General features: G+C 34.5%; 1 protein-coding gene and 1 long non-coding RNA gene across 2 annotated transcripts; one reads left to right on the top strand and one right to left on the bottom strand.

The window, feature by feature from the left end:
* Positions 1-479: 479 nt before the first annotated feature.
* On the bottom strand, positions 480-1,673 carry LOC122579883. Its single transcript, XR_006320707.1, has 2 exons — positions 1,347-1,673; positions 480-1,231 (listed from the first exon to the last, which is right to left on the bottom strand). It is a non-coding gene; the product is annotated as an uncharacterized LOC122579883 (long non-coding RNA).
* Positions 1,674-4,825: 3,152 nt separating this feature from the next.
* On the top strand, positions 4,826-10,035 carry LOC122580379 (endo-1,4-beta-xylanase 1-like). Its single transcript, XM_043752650.1, has 7 exons — positions 4,826-5,039; positions 6,749-7,080; positions 7,157-7,307; positions 7,383-7,738; positions 7,899-8,076; positions 8,160-8,696; positions 8,771-10,035. Exons 1-7 carry the CDS (start codon positions 4,974-4,976, stop codon positions 9,884-9,886), a joined length of 2,736 nt encoding a protein of 911 aa, XP_043608585.1. The 5' UTR covers positions 4,826-4,973; the 3' UTR covers positions 9,887-10,035.
* The last annotated feature ends 1,662 nt before the right edge of the window (positions 10,036-11,697 follow it).

Below are 11,697 nucleotides of genomic sequence, written 5' to 3'. Positions count from 1 at the left end.
TAAGTGAAAATATTATATATTTTAAGGGTAGTAGATTAAAATATAACATGGAAGGGCATTTTAGACATTTTCCCCCATGTAACTTTCAACATGGGGGTATTTTCTTTAATAAGTAGTATAGATATATATATAATTAACAATACGGTAGTAATCATTGACCTAATCTTATTAACAATTAAAAAAAATGTATTTATTGGATTTGGCAAACACCGAGTGTGGACATTCAAGTTGTATTGGGCCAAACGCATGGGCTTCAATTGGTAACTCTGCCTGAAGATATTCTAGAGTTCTAGCTTCAGCTAGACACTCGAGTGCTCGAGCAACAATAGTTCTAAACTTATACAAGAAGGAATCGAAGAAATAGCAATTGTTTCGAGTTATTATGTTGCTACCGACAATAATGTCATTACACGATCACAGGTTTTCACAATAATATTTAAGACATACACTTATAACCCCTAATCAGGCTCTTAATGTCATTACGTTTTAATTTCCTGGTTTTATATTTCAAAAAGAAATATAAACCCACACCTTAATTATTAGATATTAACATCTTTTACATCAAAATTTATAAGCGGACCAACATTCGTCCCAGTCTCACTTATTTGACATTATTCTATAAAATATGCAAGAGTACATAAACGATCATGATCGAACTTAAAACGTACATTACCACACCATATATTATGGTCGGAGATCCTTATGGAAGCGGGTTTTTTTACCCTTAGGTAAAGACAAGATTGTTCTACCCTTACCTCCCATATACCCCGCTTACGTAGAGATTGGATATGGTTGTTATTATATACTATAATCTTTCTATAGACTATAGACTAACTTTAAGATTCATGGTAACACATGTACTTTGCCAATTCTGTCTTCCTTGTCGTCCTCATCGATCAAATCTTCCAATAGTTCGGGTTCCTCATCTTCCGGTTTTTCTTGATCATCAACCTCTTGTTTGTCATCATCTTGCTCTTTCTCGACTTCTTTAACAAACCCTTTTCTTCCAAGCAACGAAATGTCTTGTTGCGTGGCATGAAGAAAAGTGAGTTGAATTGGGGAATAGTTAATCATGTAAGACTGATTCAATTGGTATATTAACCAAATAGTAATAAGAAGCAACACACATATTTGTATAACATGCTTCACCTTGAATCCTTTTGCCGCCCTTTGGTTCCTACTACCCGATTGTTTCAACATCCTCGATCGATCATCAATCAATCATACACAACTACACACTCACAAAGTAATAACTTTGTTCGTTTGTTAAACTTAACAGAGTACGTACATGAAGAAGACCATATATAATTACAATACAATACAATAGAATGGTGTTTATAACTAACCACTTATGCCTCTCGTCAGGTGCACGAAAAGAACTACACGACCCACGATTTTAAACTAGGAGCGTTGGTATTTGCTCTCAAGATTTAGAGACATTATCTGTACGGTACAAAGTGTACGGCATATTCACCGATAAAGATTGAAGTGAGTAGTGAAAAAACCTTGTGATGAAGCCAAAGCTGTAGGTATTATATGTTTGTGGTTGCATTTGTGCAAGAAGAGTGTCGGTGAGTGAACATATATTTGCTAGTACATATACGTACGTACATATTCTAGCTTGTGGTAACAGACACATGATGATGATTGTGATTAATAACACAAGGCGGTGGGCGTGGGGTGGGGGGGCTAATTAACTCCGACATTTTACTAGTTGGCTCGTCCCATCAAGGCACCAAGTACTACTTGTATTTGGCTACAACAATGTACTCCATATTTAATACTCGTGCCTTCTTTTGTTTTATCCATGAGGTGTCCAAATAATGTTTAAGTTCATGTATTTCACTTTCCAATTCCACTAAAGATTGTTATCATGGGCCTTTATAAAAGTAAAACTCAACAATGGCCCAACCATTTAAGGTGTGGACTATGGAGCCTATAGAAGTAGGTGTACGTAGTCAAATTTCTTTAAACGAGAGCCAGTTGAATGAGAAAATTCGTTCACATTTTGGTTCAAATTTCCAGCGGGATTGGTTGTGCCAAACAGGATATGTGTCTTACGTTCATAATGTTAATGTTATGTGATGTATAGTTTGTAGCTAGTTCTCCTCAATGTCTTAATTTGAACCCGAGACCTCTAGAGAGACAACGTATGCCTGCCATCTTTTCTTTAGAAAACTAGAATAAGAGCTCAATGACTTAACTTTTGGTGGAAGTTTTCATTGCAAAATTGTAAACCGCATACCGTACAACCAAGTAGCTAGAAATACATCTTAAACAAAGAAAACGATTGTCATAAACTTTTTTGTGCTGCATTTTTCATTGTTGACAAAACTGAAACATCTGGTGGAATTTTCCATAGATGACAACACAATTAAAATGTGGGCTTAATGGCTTATTAAGTTGAATGAATGAGTAATAATATAAAAACATGTTATAAACTATGATATATTTTCTCATGTAAACACGAATTAAACCTAAAAATCATAAAATGCATTCTGTAAAATCAAGTTAACTTTCGAAGGAAAAGAAACATCCCAACTAATTCGCGATGAGAAAAAAGCATAACTAGCTAGCAACCCAATCAGCATTCAGTAACTTGGTTATTTTCTAAGTTAACCCAAGAAAATTATATTTGCTTGCGTTTTACCTTTGAAATAATTTTTTTTTAATTAAACCTTTTGGTGAATTATTAGATAACACAATTTAATCGAACGTTAAAATGATCCTAGTGGGAAAGTTGTATCTTTTTAATTAAGAAGTCGAGGGATCATCCCCTTCTTACAAATCTTTTTAAATTTGGGCCTGCTTTGAGTATTAGCCACAATGGCCCAGATTTGTTTAACATTGGATCTGTTTTTAGTTTAGTCCATTAATGGAGCACTCGCTCTTATGAGTTATGAGTATCACACGATTCATACTCACTTTTAGGAGGCCAGGAGCTATCACAATTTCCGAAAGAAAATATATATTTTGGACCGGGAAAATGTTTTCGACATATATTTTTAGTGGAAGTTGTCATTGATTTTTTCCTTTTTTTTTTTGGAATTGTTGGTAAACTTTTTATTTATTTATTTTGAGCTATGGAATTGTTGGTGTGTTTGTAAACTTTTTTTTTGTTTGTTTGGAGAACCATATAAATTACAAATGCAAACATGAAAATTGAATCCGCATTTGATTTTTTGGTGACTCTTGTTCTTATTCTAAACTTTTGTTTGTTTGTTAAACCACATCAATAAGAAACGTAAACAGGTTATTGATGCAATGATGCCTCAAACTTAGTTAGCAATAACGCCTACTATATTCTTGGTTAATGTACTTTGTTTTTACCGATTAATGGCTTTCAGTTATGCATTATGCAATAACACCTACTATACAAATTAAAAATTGCATAATGCATAACTGAAAGCCATTAATTGGTAAAAACACGTACCCATTCCCAAAAATCTTTAAAGCTATAGTAATTATCTATAATCTATAATTCCTTATAAAATAAATTGGCTTCTCTTAACTTAGAAAATTACAATTTTTTATACTTAAAATACTCTTAGCCTTAAACAACTTTAATATCTTTACTCCTTTACTATTTTTTTTTACATTAATAATCACACCTCTATTGCTACAGCTATTACCAACCAACAGGAGTTAGCCTAGTGGTAAGGCAATCACTTGATGACCTTAAGGTCTCAAGTTCAATCCCAGCTTGACACAAAAAATAATTCCCTTAAGATACTCGTTACCAATGAAGCCTAAACTCACATGTGAAGTTTAAATACGTGGGTTTCATCCTTCGGGGTGCCCGTATCATGTGGGGATTAGGATGGAGGTATTGTACCGAAATCACATGACTCATACGGGATGAGTCAATGGGTATCCAATTGTGGTACCAAGTCTAGGGTTTCCTCCATTATCTTTTTTTTATGGCCACTACCATCACTACTGCCCCCGCCACCAACTGTCACTGTTACCGCCGTTGCATTGTGCATGTACCCCTCTTATTGTTTTAAAACAAACACTTCTTAAGTATTATCGGTTTAAAGTTTAATCTATACATACATATAAAAGAAATAACCCATTTTATTTATGGTAATGTTAAAAGTTACTCTGTGTAATATTACTAAAATATCCCTTATTTTTTTCTTTAAATCATCTTCTTTTTTCACTAATTTAATTATTTCCACTAATATATCTAAAATACTCTTAATATAAATTACACCATCAATCTTTTAACTCTTAAAATAATTACATTAACCATCATATTAATTACATTTATATCAATAGCCTACATTATTTATTATCACCACTATCAGTCGCCATCGCCACCGGTCATCACCACATTATGCGTGTACCATGTTAGTAATGAAAAAAAAAACATTTCAATTTATTATGTTAATAATAATAATAATAATAATAATAATAATAATAATAATAATAATAATAATAATCAATTAAATAATTATTAATTAAAAAAAAGATTGAAAACAATAGTTCACCAAAAGGTTTCAAATTCAACAACATTTCTAATTTTTGTAAAGGGATAATTTAGATGATGTTAACATTATTTTAATTGGATGATGTTGCTCTCATAAACCACTAAAATCATAAGGGACTTTTTGACATGGATAAAAAATAATTTAAGTGAGTTTGTGAGAGTAACATTATATAATGTTAACATCATAAATCATTTTCCTTTTTTGTAACAGCCGTTGCTAGGCTTTTCTTAAGACCAAGTCCTGAATCTAAACAAACAAACAAATTAACCCAACCCCCATAACAAAAAAAATCAAATCTTCCATTTTAATTCAAGCATCAGCAACTATAATCAAAACTGAAATACAATAAACCCATCATATATTCACATAAACCCTTCAAAAATATTCTGTTTTAAATTGCTCAAAGACATTGAAATCTGATTGCTTGCTTGTTGACTCTTCTCTTAATCTTGACTTAAAACAGTTTATACATACATATAAATGTGGAAAAAGTCATCAGGGTTTTTCAGTGTTTTTAAAGATCATAAAAAGTCCAACACATCACAGGTAATTAATCATTGGTTTTATTTTTATTTTTTAGATTTTTTAGTTTCATTTTAGTAGTATTTGTATTTCATATGTTATGGTTATGTGATTATATACAACAAAGACTTAGAATATAAACATTCATCATGTGTTGGGTGTCCTGAGTTCCTTTGTCGGGTTTGAACCATACTAGGAAAATGGGTTTGACTAGGGAAAAGGTTCGGAAACGGTCAATTGTAGCAAGGATTTGAAATTTCGAATGTGTATAACCAACTGGTCTGTCGTAAATTATAATTATTTTTGAGAAATAGTTCAAATTTGTTAACCTAAAACCAACTGGGTCAGTGGTTGCCTGGTTAGAGCCCTTGCCTCCGGAGACAGAGGTTATGGGTTTGATCCTCATGCCCAGCAAGGCTGGAGGTCCATTTCTACCTTTGGTAGAACTTGGAAGCAACCTTTGGTAAGGGTAAGGCTGTCTACATTTCAACCTCCCCCAAAACCCGTGGAAGACGGCATTGGGAGTTACTTTAATTTTTTCTTTAGTTTAAATTTGTTGACTTGTGATGTATGTAGCTCAAGATAAAATTGCTTCAGTTTTGATATATTGATATGTTACTAGGAAAACGAAACGATCAAAATGACTTTTTCATGGACTTGATATATATATATTTTTTTTGTATGTCGTTAGTCGTTACCAATGGTTATTGAGTAATAGATAGCCGAAAAGAGTAAAATCATACTCAACCTTGGGTAATGGGATACTCTGATGATTTTATATAACATTGAAACTTTAAGGTATATGTAATGTGACCGCATGTCACATTTAACAGTCAACACATATATGACATGCCATATATATGGAAAAACAAGCTAACCAACAAACACTAAAAAAAAAGCTAAGTTACATCAGCGCTTAATAAAACTAACAAAATAAGGAAACGGTCATGATGTAACAGCCAAACTGTCTTCCAATGTAACGTTGAGTCTTCGTTCTTCTTTATCATATTTAGCTCCCATTAGAGTCAAAATCAATTGGTAGCTTCCATTTCTCTAGTTTCCCAGCCACATGAGCATTGTTGTTGAACCGGATAGTCACAAGCCTATAGTGAAGTAGTGAACTGTCCTAATTATAAGATCTCCCAATTGGTCATGGCTTCTAATATTGTTAGAGAACATACGGTTATTCCTTTCTTGCCATATAAAGTAAGCCGTTGCCGCAACACATAGTCTTCCAACAATCCTTTGTACCGTTTTAGATGTAGACAAGGGAATCAGCCACACCATAATATCATTCCATTTCGGTGATCCATGTTAACATGGTTCCAAATACGTACAGAGTAGTTTCATTCAAATAAGAGATGCTTGTGTGAACCAATACCTATTTTACACAAAGAGCAACACATTAAGTTTAAATTAGTTGGGCTACCCACATCCCAACTTCGCATTCTGTCTTGGGTTTTTAGTTTCCTCCTTTGAATCAGCTATATATAAAATGCATGTTTAGGGTTGTGTAGTTAGTTCTTCATAAAATTTCTTCACTTTCTCTAAAGTTTACTGATATATATTGGATGAAGGTTCCCCAATGCTATTATTTCTCGGTGTTTTAGGGTTGTGTAGTTAGTTTTTGTGTAACAAGATTGCCAAATGACGTGTAAAATAATGAATTTATGAATGAATACAAAGTCATTGTACTCGACATTTGCCTCATACTTTTGTTACTTCCGTGATAGAAACCAGAGGACTTGACCGTTGCAAGCAGCAGCCACATGTCTAACATCATACAAAATCACGATTTCTCTAATGGTATGCACTCATGGTACACAAACTGCTGTGATGCAACAGTGGCTACATCTGAGGTCACATCCAGTCGTTATGCCATCGTTGCAAATAGGAAAGAACGTTGGCAAGGCCTTGAACAGGATGTCACCTCGCAAATTACCTCAGGTGTAAGTTACACTCTCCATGCCCGTGTCGGAGTTTCAGGATCACATCATGCTGATGTTATTGCCACTCTCAGACTTGAATACAATGGATCAGATACCAAATATATGTGCATAACAAGGTAATTGTTTTCCTATATATATATTTTCTTATGATTTTTATCCATTACCAAGTGCTGAAATTAGTCGTGATTGCAGGAATACTGTCACAAAAGACAATTGGGAGAACTTAGAGGGTACGTTTGTGTTGTCAGATAAGCCCAGTCGAATTGTGTTTTATTTGGAAGGGCCCGATCCTGGTGTAAACCTTCTTGTAGAATCTGTATCAGTCTCTTGCGCTAGTTTTTCTGTAAGTTCATCATTTTTTTCATAGTAGCATACAATAACTGGACATTTCAACAAATTAATGGTTAGTGATGTACAGGGTACACTTGGAAAATGTAATTCTGTTGAAGATCAAAACATTATATCGAATCCCAACTTTGAGGATGGTGTTAATAGATGGACTGGAAGAGGGTGCAAGATTGGTACACACGAGTCCATAGGAAATGGGAAAGTTGTACCCAAATTTGGAAATTTTTTTGCATCAGCAACACAACGCGCACACAATTGGAATGGGATCCAACAAGATATAACTGAAAACGTTGACCGAAAGTTGGCTTACGATGTTACTGCAACTGTAAGAATCTTTGGGAATAATAATGTTCAAAATGCTGATATCAGAGCCACGTTATGGGTTCAGACCCCAGACTCCCGAGAACAATATATAGGGATTGCTAAGTATGTTTTTTTTTTTCTGTTTCTTTTTTTTTTTTTTTTTTTTATTATTATCTGTTTAAGAACGGCGTGTTAGTTGGTTAGTGGTTCGAACCCTAGCACTTTTTATGTTTATAAACAAATTCTTTTGTAGATAAATAACATTTGGTTCTACTTATATAAGGTCAAATGTGACAGACAAGGATTGGGTAGAGTTGCAAGGAAAGTTTCTGTTAAATGGTTATGCATCAAAGGTAGTGATATACTTAGAAGGTCCACCTTCTGGTGTTGATATTCTTTGTAATGGTTTAGTGGTTAAGCGGGTTGAAAAAATCCCTCCTTCACCTCCACCGTTTATAGAGGTTAGTTGACAGAAGTTTAGAATTCCTTGGCATTTTTTTTTAGATTTTAAAGAGTTTTATTAATATGGTTTTTAATTTTGCAGAATGCTGATTATGGAGTTAATATAATAGCAAATAGTGATCTACATGGTGGATCGAAAGGGTGGTTTCCCCTTGGTAATTGCACGTTAAGCGTTGCAAAAGGTTCACCATATGTAATCCCTCCGGCAGCTAAAGACACTTTGGGCCCCCGTCAGCCACTAAGCGGTCAATTTATTATTGTGACTAATCGCTCCCAGACCTGGATGGGTCCTGCACAAACGATTACAGATAAGATCAAGCTCTATCTCACGTATCAAGTATCAGCTTGGGTCCGATTGGCTCATGGAGCCACTGGTCCCCATAATGTAGGTGTGGCTCTTGGAGTGGACAGCCAGTGGATGAATGGTGGTCAAGTTGAAATAAACGATGACAGGTGGCATGAAATTAGTGGGTCTTTTAGGATTGAGAAACAACCTGAGAAAGTGACGGTATACTTTCAAGGTCCTGCTCCAGGTGTCGGTTTCATGGTCGCCGGATTCCAAATATTTAGTGTTGATCGCCGGGCACGATTCGAGCAGTTAAAACAGCAAACTGATAAGGTAATGGTATGGTTATTGAATCTTTTAACTTGGGAAAACATTTTGAATCGTTTATGTTTTGCATTTATTCACAGATACGTAAACGTGACATCACTCTGAAAATTACGGACCCTGACTCAAGCAGTATGCATGGAGCCATGGTGAAAGTCAAACAAATAAACAATAGTTTTCCAATAGGATCATGCATAAGCAGATCAAATATTGACAATGAAGACTTTGTTGACTTTTTCTTGAAACATTTCAACTGGGCCGTGTTTGGAAATGAGCTCAAATGGTACTGGACGGAGTCACAGCGTGGCAACTTTAACTACAAAGATGCAGACGAACTTCTCAGGTTTTGTGAAGATAACAACATTGCCACTCGTGGGCATTGTATATTTTGGGAGGTTGAAGACACGGTTCAAAACTGGGTTAAGAGCCTTAGCAGAAATGATTTAGCCATGGCTGTACAAAACCGTTTAGAAGGGCTTCTTAATCGATACAAAGGAAAGTTCAAGCATTACGACGTGAACAATGAAATGCTTCATGGGTCTTTCTACCAAGACCGACTGGGTAAAGACATTAGAGCAAATATGTTCAAAACAGCAAACCGGTTAGATCCATCATCCGTTCTATTTGTGAATGATTATCACGTCGAAGATGGATGTGATACTAAATCATCTCCCGAGAAATACATGGACCAAATTCTCAATCTTCAAGAACAAGGTGCGCCTGTGGGTGGGATTGGGATTCAAGGACATATTAGTTGTCCAGTGGGGCCCATTGTGTGTTCGGCTCTTGACAAATTAGGAATCACTGGGCTTCCAATATGGTTCACTGAACTTGATGTTTCAAGTGAAAACGAGCATGTAAGGGCAGATGATCTGGAAGTTATACTGCGGGAGGCTTTTGCTCATCCAGGTGTTGAAGGTATAATGCTATGGGGGTTCTGGGAGCTGTTTATGAGTAGAGAGAATTCTCATTTAGTAAATGCCGAAGGGGAGGTTAATGAAGCCGGGAAGAGGTTTATCGAGCTTAAAAAAGAATGGCTTTCTCATGCGCACGGGCATATTGATGAACAAAGTGAGTTTGCGTTTCGAGGGTTTGAAGGGATGTATGAAGTGGAAATCGTGACATCTTGCAAGAAGTTTGTCAAGAGATTCAAGGTTGAGAAAGAGGATTCGCAGGTGGTAGTTTGGATTGAATTGTAATTAGGCATCGTGTGTGGTCTGATATAATATCGTTAGTCCGACTTGCATAGTTAGAAATGCCTTCGAAACCATAGGTTTGTTTTAAGGAATACTCAAAAAGATTGTGATATATATCATATATATACATACAAATTTCTTACATATAAAAATGACAAGTTCTTATGAAATTACAAAATGATGATTAAGGTTGGATGTTTAAAATTGAGGTTCACTTGAAAGGTTTGTATCATAAATTCCCAAATAGTCTTAATTAGTATTTCAATTAGTTTTTTTTCCCGAACATATAACTTTATTGCATAATTGGCTAATTTGCTAGCAAGGAGATGTAAACAAGAATTCCTTTTTTCCCCTTTTTAATCTGATTAGTTTTTAGCCCTATTAAATGGAGTTTTTTTTTTAGTGTTTTATAAGTCGGGCCTGGCACAATTGTACCGATTGTCGTAAAAGTTGAGTTTGATATTCAGTGGGAAAATCCACCTTTTAAGGAAGTTAAAAGGAAACAAGTGTAGTACCAAAAATAAAAGTGCATTTAACCAAATTCTTAAACCAAGCAATAAGGATGTGCACGATTTGGTCTAAACCGGCTAAACCGTTTAAATCGAAGTAATTAGTTGGATTGGTCGGGTTTGAAATTAAAAACTTAGACCGTCGGTTTGTCTTTTTCATAAATTGTTCTTATGATTTGGTTCATGGTTTTAGACTTTTATCAAACCGGTTTAACCAAACCGGACCATTTATTTATATTAATGATATGTTTATTATATATATATATATATAATGGTCAATATTATAAATTATAATTAATAGATTATTAGCTTTGCAAAAGTTTGAAAATATTCAAATTCTTATCTTGGTTTTCCAAGAATACGATCTTTAAGATAATTTTTAGCAATCAATTACCAAGATAAATTTTATTATTTTTATCATCATAAAATGATCAATCCCCCGTCGAGTATATATACACGAATTGTCTGCGTTATGGAAAGTACTAATTTCTATTTTTTCTTTTCGGTTTTTTATGTATTTTTAACACTTTATATTTCATTTCAAGTATGTGCGAAACTTTTGCAAGTTGGTATCACTAGAAGTTTTAATATATTGTATGTTAAAAGTGTGATAACCGTCTAACCAGACCAAACCAAACCGGTTACTTGGTTTTGGTTGGTTTGGTTTGGCATAACAATTTGGACGGGTTGATTTGAAAAATCGTTGAACCGTTTACATTGGTTTGGTTGAGATTCTTAGCAAAAATTGACCAAACCGGACCACGTACATCCCTACCAAGCAGTGTTGTCAAACGCAATTAAGACGCTTGCTTAGGCGATAATGCGGGTGTTTTTTGTGAACGGCACTTTTATAAACTACGGGCTAGGCTTTTGGTAAAGGCAATCGCCTTTATCGCATAGTCGAAAAGGCGAGAGGTTGTCTTTTTTTCACAAAATTTTAAATATTCCCGGATAAATTTTTCTAATTTCTTTTAAAATAAATCATCATTATACCACTTATGCACATTATGTCTCAAGATCCAAAATGTATGTCAATAATAAAAAAGAATATCAACGTTTCGCTACAAATCATAGCATGTTAACAAACAATAAACATAGTATAGTTTAGATTTTGTTCTTCTAACATCATTTTCCGAACATTTATCCTGAAATTGGTAAGCTGTGCTTCCACGTGTTTATGGGCATTCTTAAGAATTTTTTTTAAAATGAACATATATACACTTTATTTTGTCAAACAAGTTTTCATGAAAAAAGAATATATGAAATCAGTAAAACAGGATTTATAAATGCCGATTTTGTCCACGT

The sequence above is a fragment of the Erigeron canadensis genome, chromosome 8, assembly GCF_010389155.1.
Source record: "Erigeron canadensis isolate Cc75 chromosome 8, C_canadensis_v1, whole genome shotgun sequence".
Classification (NCBI taxonomy): domain Eukaryota; kingdom Viridiplantae; phylum Streptophyta; class Magnoliopsida; order Asterales; family Asteraceae; genus Erigeron; species Erigeron canadensis.
This window is presented reverse-complemented; position numbering and strand designations above follow the sequence as displayed.